At 49.6% G+C, this 22,314-nt stretch overlaps 9 protein-coding genes across 9 annotated transcripts; 5 read left to right on the forward strand and 4 right to left on the reverse strand.

The window, feature by feature from the left end:
- Positions 1-546: 546 nt before the first annotated feature.
- FTJAE_10556 (isoflavone reductase P3) lies at positions 547-1,662 on the forward strand (the record flags this gene model as incomplete). The annotated part of the gene is made up of 4 exons (XM_037343410.1): positions 547-633; positions 681-965; positions 1,014-1,340; positions 1,393-1,662. The coding sequence occupies 4 exons, from the start codon at positions 547-549 to the stop codon at positions 1,660-1,662; spliced, it is 969 nt and encodes a 322-aa protein (XP_037202400.1).
- Positions 1,663-1,765: 103 nt separating this feature from the next.
- Positions 1,766-2,267, reverse strand: FTJAE_10557 (endoribonuclease L-PSP; the record flags this gene model as incomplete). The annotated part of the gene is made up of 3 exons (XM_037343411.1): positions 1,766-1,843; positions 1,893-2,045; positions 2,103-2,267. The coding sequence occupies 3 exons, from the start codon at positions 2,265-2,267 to the stop codon at positions 1,766-1,768; spliced, it is 396 nt and encodes a 131-aa protein (XP_037202401.1).
- A 718-nt stretch (positions 2,268-2,985) lies between these two features.
- FTJAE_10558 (uncharacterized protein) lies at positions 2,986-4,802 on the reverse strand (the record flags this gene model as incomplete). Its single annotated transcript, XM_037343412.1, has 2 exons — positions 2,986-4,314; positions 4,365-4,802. The coding sequence occupies 2 exons, from the start codon at positions 4,800-4,802 to the stop codon at positions 2,986-2,988; spliced, it is 1,767 nt and encodes a 588-aa protein (XP_037202402.1).
- A 3,379-nt stretch (positions 4,803-8,181) lies between these two features.
- Positions 8,182-8,817, forward strand: FTJAE_10559 (putative SED1-abundant cell surface glycoprotein; the record flags this gene model as incomplete). Its single annotated transcript, XM_037343413.1, has 1 exon — positions 8,182-8,817. One exon carries the CDS (start codon positions 8,182-8,184, stop codon positions 8,815-8,817), a length of 636 nt encoding a protein of 211 aa, XP_037202403.1.
- A 500-nt stretch (positions 8,818-9,317) lies between these two features.
- FTJAE_10560 (beta transducin) lies at positions 9,318-11,153 on the forward strand (the record flags this gene model as incomplete). Its single annotated transcript, XM_037343415.1, has 1 exon — positions 9,318-11,153. The coding sequence occupies one exon, from the start codon at positions 9,318-9,320 to the stop codon at positions 11,151-11,153; it is 1,836 nt and encodes a 611-aa protein (XP_037202404.1).
- Positions 11,154-11,739: 586 nt separating this feature from the next.
- On the forward strand, positions 11,740-13,230 carry FTJAE_10561 (uncharacterized protein; the record flags this gene model as incomplete). Its single annotated transcript, XM_037343416.1, has 1 exon — positions 11,740-13,230. The coding sequence occupies one exon, from the start codon at positions 11,740-11,742 to the stop codon at positions 13,228-13,230; it is 1,491 nt and encodes a 496-aa protein (XP_037202405.1).
- A 1,680-nt stretch (positions 13,231-14,910) lies between these two features.
- FTJAE_10562 (uncharacterized protein) lies at positions 14,911-15,509 on the reverse strand (the record flags this gene model as incomplete). The annotated part of the gene is made up of 4 exons (XM_037343417.1): positions 14,911-15,026; positions 15,085-15,127; positions 15,181-15,248; positions 15,350-15,509. The coding sequence occupies 4 exons, from the start codon at positions 15,507-15,509 to the stop codon at positions 14,911-14,913; spliced, it is 387 nt and encodes a 128-aa protein (XP_037202406.1).
- Positions 15,510-16,836: 1,327 nt separating this feature from the next.
- FTJAE_10563 (26S protease regulatory subunit 6B) lies at positions 16,837-18,268 on the forward strand (the record flags this gene model as incomplete). Its single annotated transcript, XM_037343418.1, has 4 exons — positions 16,837-16,991; positions 17,052-17,093; positions 17,147-17,245; positions 17,290-18,268. The coding sequence occupies 4 exons, from the start codon at positions 16,837-16,839 to the stop codon at positions 18,266-18,268; spliced, it is 1,275 nt and encodes a 424-aa protein (XP_037202407.1).
- Positions 18,269-19,743: 1,475 nt separating this feature from the next.
- FTJAE_10564 (uncharacterized protein) lies at positions 19,744-21,156 on the reverse strand (the record flags this gene model as incomplete). Its single annotated transcript, XM_037343419.1, has 1 exon — positions 19,744-21,156. One exon carries the CDS (start codon positions 21,154-21,156, stop codon positions 19,744-19,746), a length of 1,413 nt encoding a protein of 470 aa, XP_037202408.1.
- Between the last annotated feature and the right edge of the window lie 1,158 nt (positions 21,157-22,314).

Raw genomic sequence — 22,314 nt, forward strand, 5'->3', positions numbered from 1 at the left:
TTGTTCACTTTCTCTTTGCTTGTTTCATTGCTTGAAAACACAAGGTCCCTCTGCAACAAGACAAGCATCATCCACGTAGTTGTTGGATCTCCAAGTTCTCGCACTATTATAAACAGTAGTAAGTGAGCATGCTTTTTTATATCACGGCTTTTCAAACATGGAAAATTCTTTGCCTCACCTTCCTTAGGCCTGTGGCGAATATCCTGATGGATTTATCAATGGTAATTTGTGCCTAACAGCTCTTAACAGATTTAGGGGTATCCATATGCAAGGTCTGTTAGCATTCATTAGTCACTGGAAGTGGGGCCCACCGCCGACATTTCGGCGGAGCAAGATCCGACGATGACTTACAAAGCCTCAACATGACATGCTTTGCAATGGATCAACAAATTTGTAATGAAACCACGGAGGAGGCTCTTCTCCTTCTCTTTCAAGATGAATATATATAGCATCAAGACATGACTCAATTTTTAATCATCACAGTCTCATCTTACTTCAATCACAACAATCAATACAATTACTCTATCTCTATCATACATATCCATCATGAGTCTGAACGTTACAATTGTCGGCGCAAATGGCGAGGCCGGTTTGTCCATCATCGATGCTCTCTCGCCTTCTCCAAGCGAGTTTGTAAGTTGCAAACCACAATCATCAAGATCTTATACTCATCTTTACAGAAATTGACCGCAATTGTGCGACCTGCTTCCATCAACAAACCCGAGATCCAACAGATCAAGAACAAGGGCGTTTCCGTTGTCCCAATCAACCTTGAAAACAACCACGACGAACTCGTCAAGGCCCTCACTGGTCAAGATGTAGTCATCAGCTGTCTTGTGCCTTTCACTACTGGTCCTGAAATTGCTTTGGCAAATGCTTCCAAAGAGGCTGGAATCAAACGATTCCTCCCGAGTGCTTTTGGCCCGCCCTGTCCTCCTGAGGGTGTTATGCTTCTTAGGGAGCTTGTAAGTGGCAGAGCAAGCTTATAGTCAATCTTACTAACGAGTTTGCAGAAAGAGACTATCATCAACCACGTCAAGAAAATCTATCTTCCCTACACTGTAGTTGATGTTGGCATGTGGTATCAAGTCTCTCTCCCATCCCTCCCTTCTGGAAAGATTGACTATGCCCTCAAATTCCCAGCCGCTGTCGTCGCTGAGGATGGCTCACATGCCACAAGCTTGACGGACCTGAGAGACATTGGACATTACGTTGCCAAGATCATTACTGATGAGCGAACCCTGAACAAATATGTCTTTGCTTACAACGAAGTCTGGACTCAGGAGGAGATTCACACTCACTTGGAGAAGGTCAGCGGCGAGAAGATTCCACGCAACTTGGTAAGTCTTTCTTCCATTCGCAGATTTGAAATGTGATGATTAACATGAGTAGATGCCTGCCAAGGATATCGAAGCAACCATCGCAGACGCCCAGGTCAAGTACGATGCGAGTGACAAGAGTCTTCCCTTCATCTTTGGACTCGCTGGTCCTCAGTATCTCTACTGCGAGTGGTTCCGTCAGGACAATCTTCCCGGGCCAGCCGAGTATCTTGGCTATCTTAGCTCCAAGGACCTTTATCCTGACTTTGAGCCGATCAAGTACGTGGACTACGTGGATGAAGTGATGCAAGGCAAGGGCAAGAGCATCTATGTGGGACGTTGAGTTGTTGAAAAGGTTGGAGGTGATCACATCAGGCAACAGTAGAGAAAATGTTTGATTCTAGTGCATTTATCTAGAGTTTCGTTCCTATAAATCTAAGTTTCTTCTAGTCGAGGGCTGCAGTGCACTCAATCTCAACATCGGTTCCCAAGGGCAGCTGAAAGACCGCTACACAAGTTCTAGCCTGGAAGACATTAGTGGTCGGGTTGAATTATCCTTGGAACTTGACATACCGGCTTGGGTTCCCAAGTGAAGAACTCATCGTATGCTTCGTTCACAAGAGCAAAGTTTTGCATGTTTGTGATGTAGATATTCATCTTGACGATATTCCTCAGGCTACTACCAGACTCTTTGAGGATAGCTTCCAAGTTCTTGATAGCTTGTCGCTGTAGTCGTATAGTCAGCCATCACACATTGCAAGATCTGACTGTCCAGAGACCTACCGCTCTATCTTTAACTGTTCCCTCTACCAGTTCAAAGTTCGTCCCAGGAATGGCTCCGACGTTTCCGGAGCAGTACACCATGCCATTGTGCTTAACAGCCTGTGAGAACTGCGGCAGCGGAGCCGGAGCAGATTTGGTAGAAACAGCTTCGATCTGAGGGGCCATGACTGTTTTTGTGACTGGAACGAGGTTACTGTTCGCTCACTTGGTGAGATTCTGATTTTTTGGGTGTATTAGAAATCAAAGCTTGGATGATGCGGGGAGACTATTATCTCACGAGGTTGACCGCGCCCTACGGCGTACATACAGCTCATGATATGGGTCGGAGTTTAGATTTGTCCCCGACACAAAGAAAAAGCGAGGAACTCTCCTGAGCCATATTTCCTCCCGTTAATGAAATCAGACTGAAAAAGTAATTGTAGGTTTTTGCATATCAAACAAACCTTGTGAAGCCTACGTAACTTTCAATATCTAGCAAACCGGCAAAGTAAACTCTTCTCTTCCCACATGTGACTGGATCATGCACCAACTTTTGTTGCTTAGATTTCTCATTCTATCTTCAACTAGCTATCTGTCTGAAGCTTTTTGGGGGTATCCTAGCCATCGCCATCCTCATTGTAACAATAGTCAGCCAGATTTCAGTCTATGGCTGTCACAAGTGTCTAGGTGCTCAAGCACAGGAAGGGCATAAGGTGTATCAAATCGGGATATCGTGTATGGTGTTCTCTGTGTGTGTTGGATTCCAAGGGGGTCTTTCTTCCTTTCTTCGACGATAGTGCTGGGGGCTTGTGTGTGTTCCTTTTTCTCTTCGGTGTTTTTTTCCTTCTCTCTTTCTTCATTTCTTTCTCTTCTCATTTCAATGCCTTCGAGATTTAGATGTCGATCAGGCTGTCAAGCCGTTAAATACATCGTACTCAAGCGACAGCCAAGCCGTATCTCTAGCCCGAGCGTCATCGCCGTAGTTACCATCTTGCAGTGCCCCCATGTTGAAAGCATCGTTCAAATACAGCAGTGCCATTTTCTCCCATCGGCGGCCAGACCCTGTCGCGCAACAAGAATTGTCGCACCAGAGCATGTGTTTCATTTCTTCGTCCAGTAGAGGGTTTCGTTTGAGCCGTGAGTCGCAATCCTTATCCTGGTTGTAGTTGAGATTGAAAAGCCACAAGGGGTGGAGGAAGGTTCTCAGGCGAATATGTCTTTTGATCTCCAGGTCTATGATTGTTTTTCCGCGAGGCTTTGTTTCCGCCGATCTTATGGTTCTGTCTTGCCTCAGACTTAGATGATACTCTGCGCCGCAAATCTGGCAGATTGCGTTGGGAACATTGCAAACGAGCGTGCGTTTTTGAAGTCCTGTCTCTGATCGTGGGAAGCATGAACACTTGGATGGATCGGAGGCCACACACTCTTCGAGGATCTCGCTAGAGAAATGCTTGCATAGAGCTTTTGCGTCGCCCACGGTGTATTGACCATTTTTTAGCTGCCGAATAGCTTCTTCCGTACATATGTCTGAGCATCCATCAAGAACGACGAGGTGAATAGTTGTTTCGAGTATGAAATACAAGTAGTGCTTCATTGGCCCACTATCCAAAGCTAACCCGATGTCGAGGAAACCTCTGGGCGCGTATTTTGTCTCGTAGAAGGAGTCAGGGGATATTTTATGGCTCGAATCCTCGCACGCTATCGATCTTTCCTTTCCACCGGCATTGGAAAGAGTGACCATATCGGGGCCTGCAAAAGACTCATGCGAGCAGAGCGGAAAAGTTCCGATTCGACCCAAGCACTGCGTGTATTGTTTCCCTTTCTCCTCGGGAGAGAAGAACAGCGCAGGATGACTGGCTTTACATCCGTGACAGTGTTGCAGCTCGTAGAGCTTGTGCATCACTTCTAGCAACTTGCCCGAATCGCGGTGGGCGTTACATTCTTGACAGAGAGTGCTGCGAGCAAGGATGTCTCGAATGACCTTTCGTTGTTGGTAGCCATTCTCGCTGATACAATAGCTCTCAGGTCCGTCTCGAAACTCGAGGTTGAATGTCTTGAAAGTGTCTCGCTTTGAGAGCTGGCGAAACTTTTGACATGTCTGTTGGAGAAGATAAAGGCTGCTGTGTGGAAGAAGAAGCATGATCTCGATTATCAATTCTGGGGCGAGCTTTTGCAGAGTCAGGTGAGCGTCCTGCTGCTGCTGTTGGTCGAGCCCCGTGTCGTTTTTGGTCATCTGCAGGCAATTAGCATGGGGGAAATACCGTGGATGATAGTGCAATGTACGTCTTTTTCCTCTTCTCTGCCAGGGATGTTGGCTTGATGGTGTTGAGCGATTATGCTGCTCACGGGTTCGGTTTCATCATCATGAACCGCAGTCTCCTCCTGATTGCTAGAGTCAAGAATGGTTTCTTGGGCATCGAAATAAATCTCGGACCCGGAAGAGCTATCAGACTCTTTGTCAGACAGCAATGTGCAAGAGTTATCATCACTGCTGGCGGGTGGCGTTTGTTCTCGACGGTGAATGGCTGTCTTTTTGTCGACATCTAGCTCCTCAGAGTCCTCACGAACAACATCTCGAACATTTTGGTTTACCACAGGAGTTGTAGCAGGTTCGTCTCTGACGCGTTCGTCCTTTCGGAATGGACTCTTGATGGACCGGAATATCTTTTTGACCTTTAGTCGCGTGAGCGAGAACGAGAGCTTCTTCTTGGAAGAAGGCATCGTGGATGAGCGGTGGTTGACGATTCCCCTCAACAGTTAAAAGAAGGATGAAAGAGGAAGAATCTCTGTGGGTACAGAGGCTGGCAAAACATTTTATCTAGAGTCTATGAATTTTAACTTCCAAGTTTGTGGTTTAGGCAGAAGGCGCCTTGTGAAACTCTGTTGAAGGCTTCCTGCCGTGTCAGCCAGTGTTAGGTTCTATCCCAGGTGATTTCTACCATACCTTACATAAGGTAGGTACAGAGTAATAGGTACTCAGAGGCAAACGGGACCTTGCTTTAGAACCTATCAGCTCAAGCTCACGTAGATAATGGTGCCCTGCAGATATGCATCTCACCATGGCTGTAGCTACAATAACTATATCAGCTTAGAAGCTGCGTAATTTCTAATACTGCTATCAGGTTTGTAGGTCCAGCTGATAGTCAGAATGCTTGGCTTCTTCATTCTGTGTTAAATGTGATTGGGGCAAATGCTCTAGCTACCAGGCATAGCATGTCTATACTTTGAGTTTGATAGAGTTCACAGATCCACGCGGTCCATGGTTGGAATGAGTTTGTATGGAGTCAAATATGGCCTGACTACAATTGGATGGGCGAACATTCAATTGCAGGCCACGGGATACTCCCAGACTGCCTCGAGATAGGAATCATTGTGAGTAATACTGCAATAGTAGCCCACAGATATGATGAGACTACCTACCCTACAAGAATGTAGGTGTTACAAGGGATAGACTACAAAAGCATAAATGCATCACATGACAAGACAGCCTTCCTGTGAAGAGCTAGAGCAATGTAGCTTTATGCTGGTCACGATGATCATTCCGATGAACTTCTTGGACGGCGAGTAGCGTCTTCTAGTCAGCCGTTTAAGCATGTTTTTAGACAAACCTCCTTCAAGGGCGGCTGCGGCTAGATAACCGCATTCCTTTGCATCGAAACGGTCAGTAGCTCACGAAGCAGTTCAAAGTGTATTGATAAGAGAGACCTCAGATACATTGTGTCAAAAAATGAAGTAGGATGTGTCACTTATGATTTGTGCATTTGCATCAATATTCATATTTCATCCAATATCATGGAAAGAAGCAATGAATCATCATCTCAGTCTCGAACAGCCCGTGCAAAGTGCTCAGATTAGCAGGACACGGCCTAGACTAGACCAAACAATGGTCTCTACCTTTGACGGCGCCACCCGCTTCCCTATTGACTGGACAACCCAATAGACCAGAAGTCGAGTGAGACAGGTGATTTGAGGCTGGAACAAGTGGCAAACCAGACAATAGGAGGGAGTCTACTCTGTAGGGAGTCCATGTCTTCCTCACCCGTTGTTTCAGCCAATTATTAGTATCTATTAGACAAGTCTCAGCCACTTTTGTGAGATGTCGCTATGAAACCCGCCATGAAACGTTGGATCTTTGGAAAAATACTACGTATTGCTGCAAAGGAGAGGCTGACGGGCCAAGATGAGGGTGGCTTGATGGTAATTTCGCGTATGGGGGATATTTTTGGGGACTTTGGCATGAGTCAAGCGATGCTGACTTTTTGGCTGACGTCTTCGATGGAGCATCTGAGCATGTGAACTGGAGCTGATTGCAAGCGAGCGAGGGGATTTACAACCAGGATGATCTGATCCTATTCCGTCCTTGACCATGTTTGTGATAAGGAATGTAGGGGTGCAAATCCCATGGCAGCCTTGCAGAGATTGAGGGCGCGGGCGAGGGTGAGAGTCTCGGGTCAGCTTTAATTAGATCGGATGCGTTGAGATGTCTTCGGCTTCCGCGACAAGCCACAGCGCGATCTCTTTTAATTAAAGCTGACCAAGTGTGCATAGGAGATTACCTTGAGTGTCTAAGACAAGCTTACAATGCCATTCATCTAGAGACAGACCATGATCCATCGACGCAAGGGGGAACGGAACCGCCGCCCGTGGCCGTGCCGTACGAAAACTGTCAAGCCAAGCATTGTGTGCAATTTCCTCTTACGAACGGCACATCCAACAACGGATGAACTGATTTTGCTGACTCTGGTCTGGGGGCATGATTTGCTCTGGTAAAATGCAATGCAAGGGGCAGGGGGTTCGAGTTGTTACTAGACAGGGGCTCATCTATTTTGGTGTCTTAATTGGTTGAAGCTTAAAAAACTTGATGAGATAAGACTTTTTTTCCGCTCTCGAGACTAAAAACCAAGGAACAGCAAAAAGGGACAAATCAACGCACGCTAAAAGATGACCACCTCTTGTGATTGGGGCACCTGGGTCAGTGTGTGATAGAGGCTGCAGCACGCCGCATTAGCCTGATGCTGACTGCAGGGGCCGTTGTTGGTGATTGGAGATGAAAAACGTGAGAGAGGGAAAAACAAAAACAGGCTTTTTTCTTAGAGGAGGAGGAGGAGAAAAAAGAGGAGATTTGAGTGACTAAAAAGTGAGTAAACAAAGTTCCCCGGACTACGGAGCTAGGTGCTATGTGGGTACTAGCGCAGGTACCCAGCTCACCCAAGACTGCTAACAAGCCCGGCTAACTCGGCCCCTCTAAATCGGATCATCCACTGAACAGACAACGGTTGATAGCTGTGATGCGCTGTGATGTGCTGTTACAACTGCCAACGTTGCAACCGATGAGTATAGAGTTTGCCCTACCGATAGATAGAGTCGCTGCAACTGTGACAACTGTCTGTCCATCACAACAACAAAGAGACCTTGCATTGCAACAGCACACACTCAACCCACAGCCAGACCAATCACTTCTGCCTACCCCGGACATTTCCTTATCATGAGGTTTCTCACAAGATCCGAATCTGTCATAAAATCCCTCCCCTGACCTCGTATTCCAAGACAAGGGCCCCTGTACCCTGCACTGCACTCACTGCACCTCCTCAGCCCAACGAGTCTGGCTAGTGCAAGGTACAGTATGAGTAAGAAAGTGAGATGGCTTCAATGATATCATGATTGGACGAGCTACGCCTCGGAGCGGTAAAAAGAGGGTAGAGAGAGGTAGAAAATTGCCTCGTCTAGCGTGAGGCCGTGAGCGTGGGCCCATCTCGATGTGTGTACAGTCCGTACAAGGTTAAATGGACTTTCAGAATGTGGTTAGGCCAGGCTAAACTAGACGCCTTTTGAGTTTGTGTGTGTCTCTGGGACCTGGGTTTGCGTATCTATCAGCCCAGTCTGGTCGGTTAGTTCAGTTCAGCTCAGCTTTTGTCTTGGTGTTGAACTCAGAGATAAATACCCTCACTCTCTTCCACCTTTTCACTCACTTCTTCCTCCTCTCAACAACTACACTCGCTTCAGTCGTTACACTCTCGCTCAAAGCTCAATCTTGCTTTTCTGCACTTCACTCGTTTTAACAAGTCAGAACTTAATCGAAAACCTCCCCAAATCCTTCAAAATGGTTGCTATCAAGGTTGCTGCTGCTGGCCTCCTCATCGGAGCTGCCACCGCTTCTCCCTACTACGCCCCTCCCTCCAACGGCACCACTCACTACACCACTGAGGTTGTCACCGCCATCACAACCTACTGCCCTGGTGCTACCACTCTCACCTACGGTGACAAGACCTACACCGTCACCTCTGAGACCACCTTGACCATCACCGACTGCCCTTGCACAGTCAGCTACCCCGTCAAGCCCACCAAGCCCGTTGTCCCTCACCCCGTCTACACCACTGAGGTCATCACCGCCGTGACTACCTACTGCCCTGAGCCCACCACTCTGACCTACGGCAACAAGACCGTCACTGTCACCGCTCCCGGCACCGTCACCGTCACCGACTGCCACTTCACCACCACCCACCCTGCTTCCGAGCACCCTTACCCTCAGCCCACCCCCGGCAAGCCCGGTAAGCCCGGCTACACTGCTCCCGCTGTCCCCGGCAAGCCTACCACCGCTGCTCCCGTCCCCGTCCCTACTGGCACCGCTACCTACCCCGTCCCCGAGGGTACCAACCCTGCCGTCGTCACCGCTGCTGCCGGCCGCATTGCCCCCGCCGGCCTTCTCGCCGTCCTCGGTGCCATTGCTCTCTTCTAAGCAACTCAGAACCTCTGCTCTACATGTCATGGTTATATCTCGTAATGAGTTTGGACGACAAGGGAAAAGCATTGGTCTTTAATGATTAATTTCACACATGATGAACTAAGGATGGAAGCGTTAGGTATATAATTCATTTCTACAACTTGCACATAGATCTCTTGATAGAGGTGCATAGACCTTAATACTATACAGTTCATCTGAGCTACACACTTTGCCTTCTATTGTTCCATAGTGATAACCTCGTGTGATCCATATCGATCTAAATAAGCAGTATCGCAGCCTGACCCAAAATTGACCAATTGTCGTTGGGTCTGTCGCGGCCGTCGTCGAGCTACTCCTCAGCCATGTCTCGGCACAGCTCAATTAAGCAACGACAATTGATGGAACAATTACACGGAACAGTCTCCTACTTGTCTGCCGACGTGATTATACCGTTCTAAACTCTCAAACAGCTCAAGTTTCCGAACAATCAACGCATTACTCTCTCAATTATTACAATGCGTCTATTAAATGTCTCAACTCTTCAGCTGAAAGAATTCATCGGACAAGTCCCTCCCTACGCAATTCTCAGTCACACATGGTCCGAAGATGAAGTTCTCTACAGTGATATTGGCGCCCTGACCGCTCAATCAAAAGAAGGCTATTCTAAACTCGTTGGTTGTTGCAGTAAGGCAGCTGAAGATGGCTTCGAATGGGTGTGGATTGACACTTGCTGTATCGACAAGTCCAGCAGCGCTGAGCTATCCGAGGCGATTAATTCCATGTACAAGTGGTACCAGAAAGCGACCGTCTGTTATGCTTATTTACAGGATGTCACCACAGAAGCTTGTACCAGCACCAGCATCTTTCATATCACAGAGTTCGGCAGAAGCAGGTGGTTCACAAGAGGTTGGACACTTCAGGAACTGATTGCGCCTCAAGTCGTCGAGCTCTGTTCTAAAGAATGGACCGTGATCGGCACAAAAAAGAGTCTCGCTTCAAGTATAGAAAGTGCCACTGGCATCCCAATCACTGTATTACGTGGTTCGCATCCTTCATCATACAATGTCGCTGAGCGAATGTCGTGGGCATCGGCTCGAACCACAACCAGAGAGGAAGATATGGCCTACTGCTTGCTGGGTCTATTCGATGTCAACATGCCCCTTCTCTATGGCGAAGGAGCCAAGTCGTTTATCCGACTTCAGGAGCAGATTCTCCGACAAGAAGAAGACTATAGCATGTTTGCATGGACTCTCCAGCAAGATAACCAAATTGCCGATTCCGAAACCTCTTCTACTGGGTTTCTGGCTTGGTCACCCTCGCAATTCTCCAAGAGTTCTCTACATGCTCAAGCTTCAAAGGACACGCAGGACCAGAAGATGATCGACCATGGCCATGCATTTCCTCCCCCTTCTGAACCCGAGCTTGATTTGGAGAAACAGAGCATCGAATATCGAGTCCTGCACGAGAAGGATTACGGTCGCATGTTTCGCGGTCAACGTAGCATCGTTGCAATGCAGTCGGTACTCTCGAATCCTCTCGAGTTCACAAGTCGCGGTTTACGTATCAATCTGCATGTTCTGTTCCCGACAGATCTCGACCTGGCTCGCATTGCATGGCTATCATACGAGACAGAGGACAGTCTTGTATGCGTCCTCATAGAACGTGACTATGAGTCGGCGCGAAGGCGGGTTTATTGCAGAGTTAAATCGTCTTCACTTGTCGGCGTGCCCAAGACACTGCTCCCGTACTTTAGACCTATGGAACTCTTCATTCGACCCAGTGGCTATTCCACAGGCTCAAATAACTTTGGTATGAAACCACCGTCTTCAATGCTTTCGTCAAAGCAATTGCAGATCTTGACACAAGTCTCGTCAACAACTACACGCTCGCTCGAAATTGTCTTGTCTTATCCAAGTGATGACTGGATGAAGCGACAAACTCCAATACATGAGTCCCCATTCAAGGCTCTCTGGGTCACCTGCTCACATGGCTCTCAATTCTCACTATTTCGGATTGACATCATGATATCAGCCGACGATGCTTCATGCACTATCCGAGAGCTTTCGCAGTCAAACAGCGACATCGATGAGTCTCGCAAGAATGCTCTCTTCCGGGCCTGTGCGCAGTACAAGAAATCCTTTGTTGCACATACAGACCGTGCTGTAAAACGATCTTCCAGAGTTCCAGAGACTGTGTTTTCAGCTGTTCTCCGGAAAATGCCAACTTCTCATGAGAACCTCGTGACTTATGAGCTTCGGGTCGATGCTTGGGACGTGGGTGGCTGCCCCAGTTGGGTTCAATTGAGTTTGTTACAAGAACACAAAGATGTTGACGAGGTGAAGACTCCTTGATACGGGGATTGGATGTTACCATAGGTCGGCCTTGAGCTTGTAGTACCACACACCTATTCCACTGCTCATACAACACAACGCTCATGTGCATCAGCATCAACATCTCCCCCCCTGACGCACGGATCGTGGCAGCAGTGCTCAAAGGAGTTCATGTTCAACTGGAACCTATCATAAGCTACATTGAAAGCCTATTAGTACATTTACTTACATGTCTTGTCTCGTCATACGTCTTGTGGCTCGAATCACAGCTACCAGGCTAGGGGGAACGGGGACTCAGGACCTTGACCCTAAGCGATAAATTATTTAGGTAAATCTAGCCTAAGCTTAGAGGCTCCTGTAGTTTTATTTTGGAAGCCCGTATCAAGATCTGATGTTTTCTTGCTCTCTGAGGCCAGGTCATATCTGGAACTATTGTGGATCGATGGAGCTGAGGGCTGTGAAGAAGAAGACAGGGATATATATTCTTGTCGTCCTTGGCAAGAATATTTATCCCTCCGCATGTCATTCCTTCAGTTGACGAACCAGCGACCCAAATCCTGAAGTTTTGCCTCATCATCTGCTCTTCAGCAAATGTATATAAATAAAAATGGTGGCCCGCCTAGAACTTCGACAGGATCAGGAAAAGGCCATACGTGGCGATGGAGTGCCGAGGCTCCTTGAAGACCGTGATAGTCGCGCAGCCCTTATCCGAGGCGTTCGTCTGCACTACCACTTGGCCATGAGTGAACCCGTCAAACGCCTCAGCTCTTCAATGCCTCTGGTCGCTCGAGCCCGCAACGCTCGCCGCATCATGAGCAACGACATACCGGAGCGGATGACAGCAGAGGAGCAGCCATACTGTATATGGCATCCCGACATGGCCACCGAGGACACCTACCGCTCACTAGCCTCTAGATTCCCCGACATGCGCTATCAGGTTGGCCGTGCGTGTGCTGCAGCAGGTTACCACGCCCTCTACCAGGAGCTTGATCTCCTGCCTGAGGTGTCCATCGCTGAAGAGGCGCGAGAAAGCGAGACAGATGGCGGGAAACTCATCTATGACGAGATCATGAGTTTCAAGTATCGCTATGCCATCATGGACGACTGCAAACGCACCGTTAAACTGATGGACTATGTATGCCCGGCGTATCTGAACGGTAATACCGAAGTGCGATGGCGCTTGACAGCTCGACAAGGCATTACACGCCACTTCACCGACGATCTCCTTCCATGCATCGAAGAGGACATGCATCTTGGCCTAGAGGACCAGGAAGTAGATGAAAGGCATGGTACCCTGGCCGACGACGAGGCGAAGCTGCTCTATAACCCTCTGCCTCGCGATCTGCCGACAGTGAAAAAGACTTTGTTGACACAGATGGCCGCCCACGACGGCAACATTGAACGCTATGCCCAGCTCGCCAACTCTGGGAGGACATTAACGCAACTAGACCAAGATTGCGTCATCCGTGGTATCTTACATCACACTATGTATGCTCGCTGGTGGGCGGACCAGATCAAGAACGACACCATCTATGCTAGGTCTTCCCCATACGTGTGGGATGTTCAGCGAGCCATAATGGCACGTCGAATCATGCTCAACGACGCTTCCGCATTTGAAGAAGGCTGGCCACCAGGAGTCCCGAAGCCCTACATCATCTGGTGGCCCCTACAACCGCAGCCAGATATGCTTGGTCTTCTTGCCATGAAGGTGCCTGAGATGAAGAGGCAGTGCGCGGCGGCAGCGATTGTCTGCGATTACGAGAATGTCTACAAGAGCCTTGACCCAGAGCCGAGCTGGCACCTATGGAAGGTCGCCAGTGAGTTCGCTGCCAACCCGTTCTATCGTGAGGATCAGGAGAGGCGAGGGAGGGAGAAAGATGTCGATGTGGAGGATGACGCTTTTTTGGAATCATACTACAGTGAGTTAATGCAGACGAGGGAGTGTACGGTACTTGAAGAGGGTGGTGAAAAGATTGCAGACAGTGTCGAGAAACACGAGGTACGGACTAACATGTATGGCCCCGTGGAAGTTCTTAATACGAGCGCCGTCCAGCTCAGGATCTGGGAAGGCATTGGAAAGGTATCGCCGATATCTTGACGCCTCGACAGTCAAAGCGACCATCCTAAAGCTGAGATTTGATCATTCATCATATTTGAGTTTGCATTACAGGGAGTCCGTGTATTTGCAAGGGAGTATGTCTCACTAGACGCTCAGGGGAAATCCACGGCCTCTTTTGGGAGCCCCGGCCGATGGACCGGGAAAACGGTACCGGAGCCCCACCATCGGCGCCGACTCTGTGAAACGGTTCGGACCGGAATCAGAATCAGGCACACAAACAACCTTATTCAAGAAGCAAGACCATTGAACAACACCTTACGGTCAAATGTCACAAGCCCATATTACTCTGCCGTTGAATCTATAGCATTGCATCTAGCGGTCTAACCGCCGTCAAAAAGACAATGATCAGTCCCAGACAAGCATCAAAAACAACAAAAAACATACAACACCGGGGATTCGCTGGTCGTCACCGACCCAACTACTAATCCAGCGCTTCGCAACTTGACTATGGGAGAGCGGACGGGATCCCGTATTTTCTACGAGCTATGGTCGTATGTGTTTGATAGACTCGCAAACCGTGCTCATCATGACATCCAGATGTGTTCTCAGTCATCGTTATTGAGATCTCACCGACTGTGGTGTAAAAGGTGGACCCTAAAGAACGAGGCCACCCGGAATTGCAGGCCTCATTATAGATTGAGACATAAAATCGCTGCCCAAGATGCGAAAGTGCTGTGATGGTAATGTTTGCACCATGGCGCTCTTGGCGATGGATCTTGGTTGAGTCAGACACCGGGAACTGGCCGGTATGGAAACAAAGTTAATCGTTGTCGGGAATCGGTCATAGACTCGTGGTCGTGCCCTCAAACCGTTTTGACAAAGATCCATAGCGTTATGCAATCCAACATACTCCGTGCGAGAATGATGAGAGACTTGATCTCTGTCAATCTGACGTCGACCACCAATAGTCTACCCAAGACGGAACTTGCTTCTTGGACTGGCCTTGAATGACATCAAGGTTCCCCCGACCGGCCCCGTACAGTTAATTCCGGTCCGGGCGGGTTCGGTAGGGGCCCAGCTCATATCGGTCGTCGGTGATTGGCGCCAGCGGGGACGCGATCAACATCGCAGGTGTCATTTGAGCGATGATCAAGTTAAGTCATGTGAATTGAGGAGAGTTACAAACAAACAAAGAAACACCGCCCTACCGTGCCTCAACGCCACCATCCCTCAAGAACAAAACAGTCCAGCCGCAGAATTAGTGAGGAAAAAGAATGAAACAGTTTGGTCTCAAGACCCCCAAGAAGTGAAAACAACCTCTTCCTTTTAGCCCGCGAATCCAGGCGTTCTCCCCAATCCAATTCCCAAGATCGATACCGAATGTGCCGGACGCTGAGGTGATGGATGCTTTGCCATGTCTTGTCTACTCCGCCAAAGCTAAAAGTGAGGCTGTCAAGCCGATTGACCAGGGACCCTGTCCCGAAATCATACTCCACCGAACAATGCCCATGCGTCGACAGGCCTAAAACAAGTGTCATGTCTTGCCTGACTGAAAGGAAAGGCAAGCAAGGTAAAGTAAAGAAAAAAAAAGCCGCGGGAATCGTAACGCCGTAAAATCAATAGTTGAGTAATAGCAGGCCTGTCGTTGAATCGGGAATCTCGTGAGAAGGAAATGTCTATCATGGCCTGGTCTGTGTATACGATATAATGTCAGGCGGTTCAGTGAGGTAGCAGGTTCTTGGACTCGTCGTCGGTCAGAATGATCTCGTGGACCGGGTCCCGGCGGTTCTCGAGGGGAACATAGTCGCAGTCGATATAAGATGGGAGAAAGATTTCTACCAGCCGTTAGTCGTGACTCGTGGAGAGGTTATTCATGATACAAGTGAAACATACCGGGATTCCAGGCGAAACCCTGGCTGGAGGAGAGGTAGGAGATCTATGGAAAGTCAGTACACCTGAAACCAACTATAATATTGTCGAGACACTTACCAGTCGGGGAGTGCCTTCCGGATCGCCGACGTTAATGACGGTGCATTCTTGCTTGGAGAGTGAAGAGCCTACAAAGTCAAGTCAGTAAACGGCTGTCGGTGCATGATAAGACGATCGTATCATTGTCGCTGCAATCGTCTGGGGCGGGGGATGATCCAGCTTCACTTACTCAGGAGGCTCGGACGGCGGTTGTGCAGGGCCTTGTCCTTTCCGGCTGACGGAGGAGAAGACGAAGGAGTACCAAACGGGCTGTTTGGAGAAGAGCCGGTGCCCTTATGGAATGGGCGGGTAGCCGAGGGGCCAGCGGGAATGGCGATAGAGGACGACATTGTATGTGCGATGTTGAGGTTGCTTAGAGTATCTAGACAGACAAACAAGCAACCCAAGATGAAAGGAGGGGTATTGTATGTGTGTGTGTGTGTGACGAGCGGTTGGCCGAGTCGAAAACGGCTACAGAGGGAGGAAAGATGACGGCGTTTGGGGAGGAGATGGCAGCAGTATCAGTAGAATGACGCAACAAAGACACGCCGAGCAGTAAAGTGATAGATTAAAGTGATAAAGAGACGTGAGGTTGGCTTGGGCGAGAAAGGCGATCGGAAAGAGAGCAAAAAAAGACAAAGAGGTCGAGTTGGTTGGAGGTTGAACAAGTCAGAAGGTAGAAGGTGGTGTCAAAGAGGTACAGTCAGTGAGTGAGGTGACTTGTCGATTACCTTAAGGACCTTGCTCCTCGGCCGCCGACCAGTGAATCACCGCCGCATCATCCCGTGAACAGGCGAGTGATCCGACGCTGATAAGCCACAATCCAACCGGGTACTTGACTTTACATTAGACGATCCATAAAGATACATGTACTGTATAAACAAGCGAGAGGCTCCTCCCTAACAATTACCAATAATAATACTCTATACTGTAAATACTGTATGAACAATTTCACGGTTCACCTAACCTCCTCTCAGGCTGCTCACCGAACATCGCGGGGCAGGCTTATCGACAGGGTCATGAGTCTATTCTCACCGCAAAACCCGCCATCTTTCAACATTAGACTGAATCAGTTCAACGCCACTAATAAGACATTCCCCCATGGCAGCTTATACAGCCTCAGAAGGGTCAAGTGCCAAAAGTACAGAGGCACTCAATCCACTGTAGCTCTCATGTACCAGGCTAGAAACGTCCCCTTCAGGGTCCCCACGTCTTTGGTCTTGATGTGGAGGCAGATCCCCCCGATAATCGGCCAATCTGATCCATTCAAGCTCGCACTGGGGTCGTTGGAGCCTTGAAGCCTTGCAGCTGCTGCACGCTTGCGACCCCACTTCGCCCTGCCTGTGAGAGAAAACCTTGAGCCAATCAAAGTTATCGAGCCTGGACCCCAACTGCTCTCGCTCTTTTGACGTAGGCTGATCACGTGAATGAAGCTCCAACCCAGATGACTAAGATTTCAAGCCGCGCTAGCTCTCCTTAGCTTCCAGTGTCGTCGTCGTCGTTACTGGCGCCTGGCATCATCTCGAAGCAGCTCCATCACTCCCTCAACGACCCAAACAACAACCAAGCGCTGTATCTCCCGACGACAGTCGCTTCCCAGACTCGGCGCGTATTTCTATCTGCACCGCATCCTCACGATCATTTCACCTATCTTACCCACACAGCAGAAGCGCAAAAATGGGTGACGTCGCTGTCGAAAACCCAGCAAACCAAGTGGCACCTCACAAGAGGGCCGCACACTCAGCCATTCCCACCATTGATAACTTCGAGGGTGTATCAAACGATGGAGGAGACGACTACGCGAACCTCAAGAAGCTCCAGAGGCAACTAGAGTACGATACTCCAGTCTCAGATATCGCAAAAGTGGCGGGGAACTGATAGCTTTCGAATAGGTACATCCAGCTGCAAGAAGAGTATATCAAGGATGAGCAAAGGTAATTTATCAATCCCGTCCAAAACCAAGTTATGGTTTACTGATTCTTTGCAGGAGTTTGAAGCGTGAGCTTGTACGAGCTCAAGAAGAGATCAAGCGGATTCAGAGCGTGCCATTAGTTATAGGACAGTTTATGGAGGCTATTGACCAAAAGTATGTGCTCACCTGCAGCCGGCAATCCTACACGAGCTAACCAGCATCCCAAGTACTGGAATCGTGCAGTCTAGCACAGGATCCAACTATGTTGTCAGAATCCTCTCTACCCTCGACCGGGAGAAGCTCAAGGCTTCCTCCTCGGTTGCCCTCCATCGACACTCCAACGCCCTTGTCGATATTCTTCCCCCCGAGGCCGACTCCTCCATTGCTATGCTTGGCGCCGACGAGAAGCCCGATGTGACATACGCCGATGTCGGTGGTCTGGACATGCAGAAGCAGGAGATTCGCGAAGCTGTCGAGCTCCCCTTGACACACTTTGACCTCTACAAGCAGATCGGTATCGACCCCCCTCGAGGTGTTCTGCTCTACGGCCCTCCTGGTACCGGCAAGACTATGTTGGTCAAGGCCGTTGCCAACTCGACCACCGCCAACTTCATCCGTGTTGTCGGTTCTGAGTTCGTTCAGAAGTATCTCGGTGAGGGTCCCCGAATGGTCCGTGATGTCTTCCGCATGGCTCGCGAGAACTCTCCCGCCATTATCTTCATCGATGAAATCGACGCCATTGCCACCAAGCGATTCGACGCCCAGACCGGTGCCGATCGAGAAGTCCAGCGTATTCTCCTCGAACTTCTCAACCAGATGGATGGTTTCGATCAGACCGCTAACGTCAAGGTCATCATGGCCACCAACCGAGCCGATACTCTTGACCCTGCTCTTCTCCGACCTGGACGTCTCGACCGAAAGATCGAATTCCCCTCTCTGCGAGATCGCCGTGAACGACGTCTCATCTTCTCCACCATCGCCGGCAAGATGAGTCTGGCTCCCGAAGTCGATCTCGACTCCCTCATTGTCCGAAACGACCCTCTGTCCGGTGCTGTCATCGCTGCGATCATGCAGGAGGCTGGTCTCCGTGCTGTCCGTAAGAACCGTTACAACATCATTCAGAGTGATCTTGAGGACGCCTACTCAAGCCAGGTCAAGGGTACCGGCGAAGAGAACAAGTTCGATTTCTACAAATAGATTCACTCGGTGTCTGTTTATCGTTTCACGCACTCTTGTGTGTCATCTATCCTGTATTACATACGTCAACTATCAGGCCAAGGGGATATGGAAGGAAAAAGTCCAGATGAAGGGAGGCGAATTAGAGCGAAAGGTAGATTAGGATTAATCAACGTGCCGATTGACGGCGCAAGCGATATGAATTTGTCTCTACAACCCAGGTCCACACCGGTGAAGTGATTGATTTACGCGATGTATGCTTCGAGTTACATTTCAACAATCTTACCATTCTGTAGGTAGGTATGTATGTCAGACTATCACATGTCTCTGAGCAAAATGTCCGTACACAGCATGATACTGCTGCAGCCAACAAAGTGGGATACGACTTCAGAGGTGACATTGGTGATACTCTGCTTGCATGCATCAATGTGTCCTTTTGAGAGTCAGCGGCGATAAAGAGTAAACGGTATGTGTCATCGAGATTGGGGGTCCAAGTTTTTTCCCAGCAATTCAAGTCGGAGGCGAATTACTCATTCTCAATGCTTGGTAACTCCGAGTTCTCAATATTGGGCGGGCATTCGAGCTTGACAGACAAACACGCACAATAGCACACAGCAACGGGGCATGTTCAAGTTGAAAGTACTCGTAAGTTACCGTAGTTTTCCATTCATAATAATTCCCTGTCTATGTTCCATACAAGTCTATCAATAAAACCGTTCCAACTCCTGGCTGTTTGTCTCGCTCTGACAAGTGATAACAGGTAAAGAATTGTAAAATACAGTTACTTCGCCACAAACTCCATTATTCCGTCCATCTTGTCGGTTTTGTTTCCCTCAACTCGCCATCCGTCTATTTTGTTTCGCCCGCTTCCTTGGAGTTCCCGTCCTGACGAGTTCTCTGCGCACAAAAATAGATAACAAACACGCTACAAAAAGCCAAATGGGAATCAAATGCCCCGTGCAAAATATGCCGAATGACAACGCCGTAAAGCCCTTCCAAAGGCGATACATGTAAGAATACAGTTACACGAGGCTCTTGGCAAGTCGGCCGCTGGGTATAACTCCCCGGTCTTGCGGAAAGGTGTAAGCAGCATTGCCAAGAATCCTCGAGCATTGTGAAAAGGAAATAGAGAAAAGACCAGTAGGTCTTGAGTGACTGCAGCTTTCGATCGAGATCATTGCCTCATTGAGGTATTAACCATTAGCCATTACCATTACTCTCGGATAAGTATGCTTGTATGTGAAATCATACATCGCTTGTTGCTCCAAAAAAGGACAAAAGAGCGCCGAGCCAACAAGAACGAATCGGATTTTGACCGGTTCAGTATCATTGGGTTGGGCGTGGAGAGTAGCATTGGTAAGGCTGGGGTATATCTGCGGCGACCAGATTATCCCGGCGGGACAGGGTAGGAAAAGTCATCCTGATCCTGGGGGATTGCCGTGGGTGTGCCGAAGCAGAAAAACGTATAGAGCATGCCATTAGGCATAAACAGCTCATTACGAGCTCAAGGTAACACCAACTTCAAAGAGAAGGTGGACGAAACGCCGGTGCAGCTCAATAAAGATATCAGGCTGTCCAACAATCTCCGCTAGACCACGGGCTTTTGGGGCTGAAGCACCAGGGCCGCCACCCATCCGTCGGGTGAACCCGCTACCACCTGTCAGAAAGCTGCTTCCATTGCGATCAGGGCCTCCAGAGGATTCGACGGTTGGTGGTGGTGGTGCATAGCCACCCCCGTAGATGCTGCTACCAATAGGAGAGTTCTCGGCCGCTCGCTCGGCCTCGGCTTCAGCCAGTTGCTGGATCCATGTAGCGAGCTCGCGAAAAGCGGTCGAGACCACGGCAAACGTCTTCATGGCCAGTCGCTCTCGGTGAGTACTAAGCGCCAAGAAGGCATACACTCGCTTATGACCCCGTGCGTGTACATCAGGAATACGGAAGATATAAGCCGTCGTGTAACCGGCGAGGGCGTCGCCGAAAAAGATGGGGCCGCCTGTGACAGCCGAGCCGGCGCTTTGTGTAGTAACAAAGGCCGGAGAAGAGGTCGCAACGGGTGAAGTGGGGTTTGCCGTAGATGGAGCCCGGGGTAACGTCTCGAAGGATAGAGTGCGCAAGCAAGATGCTCGAATAAGAGAGAAAGAGTCGGGTAGGACCGGATCGTGGGTAGATGTATAGTCGACGTAGTGAACATGGAAGGGTGTCCGTTCTGCTGCGGTCGAATTGCCTGTACCACCACTCTTGCTTGATCGCGAGGTATTGCGCGAGCTGACCGAGGGTGTTATTTTTTGCCGAGCCCGAGGGTCCTCATCCCGATCTCCATCGGTATCACTCGAGGTCTGGGAGTTGGGAGGCGATGCCTGACCTCCTGCGCCGAAAACCCGTTCTGCTGGCGCACGGGTGCGCAATGTTGGTCCGCGAGTATTGTTTGCGAAATGAACACTATTTGATCCTGCTTGCTGTCGCGGCAAGGTCATTGCGCAGTTATCGCAAGGGCCTTGTTTCTTTGTCACAGTCTCATCATAGGTTCTTCGAAAGCTCGAATCGCGCCGAGGATGAGGAGGGGCCGGTCGTGGACTTTCAGGAGGAGTATCGATAGCAGTGGGTGTTGCGCCAGAGTTGCTAGAGTTTCGCAACAGCGCTGCACGTTGCGCCTGGGCCTCTTGTTCGGAGGCTGGCATTGAAGCGCTCCTAGAGAGGTCGAGGTTCTTTAATGCGTCGTTGAGAGCAGTCGACGATGCATGCGCGCTCGATTGTGGTCTGTTATCGGCTGGATCTGCACCATCCTCGAAGCAGACAGTACATGAGGCTGGTAGACCCTCAGTGACCATCAAAGGGGTCGGGCCATGAAGGTCGCAGTAGTGAGCAAGACATAGCTGGAAAGACGGCATTAGTGACTGATTCTTGCGCATTGCGAGCAGATGGCCAGTTGGCGCGAGAGCAACAGTGGATCAAAGGGGTAGGTAATGCACAAGATGCCGGGAGAATTGATCATAGCAACAAAGGATGGCTTGGGGAAAGTTTTTCATGTCAAAAAGCTCATGACGTTATGGGACAGGGATAGATCATGTATGGATAAATAGGCCTCAGAATAGGAGGGTTGCAAGGGGTAGAGATGGGAGACATGGTATTATAGGAACAAAGCAAGTGGTGATATATCTCGGTGTACGGAGACAGCTTGTTTTGGTCGCCCTGGCTCCTCTCCTACCGGCAACGGGCCGTTCTTGAGGTCATGGGGCTGAGGTAGGGAAGTGATGTGGCACCGGTGAGTTGGGATTCCAGTAGGAAGCATCATGATTGCCCCGGGACTACCAACGCTGAATCGAGGGCAGGGCAATCAAAGTCAAGCGGTGAAGCGGTGTGGATGTAAGTGCATGTCTGTGTGCGCCTGTGTATTGTTCGTGCCTAGTCAGGGTGTGCAGACAAGTAAAGAGACTTTGGCTGGGTGCGTGGGATGTGGGATGCGATGCGATGGGGATAAAGAAAGGACAGGACAGACCAGGACAGGACAGGGTGTGTGTGAGGGTGAAAGTGAAAGCGAAAGTGCACGTCAGACAGACAGCGGGCGGCTCGGGGGCCATTAGGAGGTACGGCAGACGGGCCGTCAACGGACTGGCAGCTAGGAAACGAGAGCGAGGGTGTGAAAAGGGAAGGGATGTGAGGATGAAGCCAAGGGGGATAAAAGCAAGGGAAGGTCGAAAGCGACGTCGAGAAGTAACGTCGATGAGAGCCAAGACATGGTTGCTGAGTATGGATGGATGGACGAGAATAGGAATGGGATCATGGTAAAGGAATCATGATATATGATAGAAGTGTGTGAGTGTGAGAGGTCTTTGGTAAAGAAAGGTACCAGAAATGTCTGGACCCAACAGGGCGGGCGAGACTGCTCGACCTAGTCTAGGGACGTGCAGAGAGTCAAAGGCTCAAGGAGGAAAGCATTCATTCATGGCTGACAGGGATCTGCTGAGACAAGCTATCGACCATGTGAAGTGAATGCATGGCGTGTGATGCCTTCATTGACCAGGGCGTAGGTTGAACAGGAACGTGGAGGGCGGAGGAAGCAGCTCGGA

Source organism: Fusarium tjaetaba, assembly GCF_013396195.1.
Source record: "Fusarium tjaetaba strain NRRL 66243 chromosome Unknown NRRL66243_c0000246, whole genome shotgun sequence".
In the NCBI taxonomy this organism is placed as follows: Eukaryota; Fungi; Ascomycota; class Sordariomycetes; order Hypocreales; family Nectriaceae; genus Fusarium; species Fusarium tjaetaba.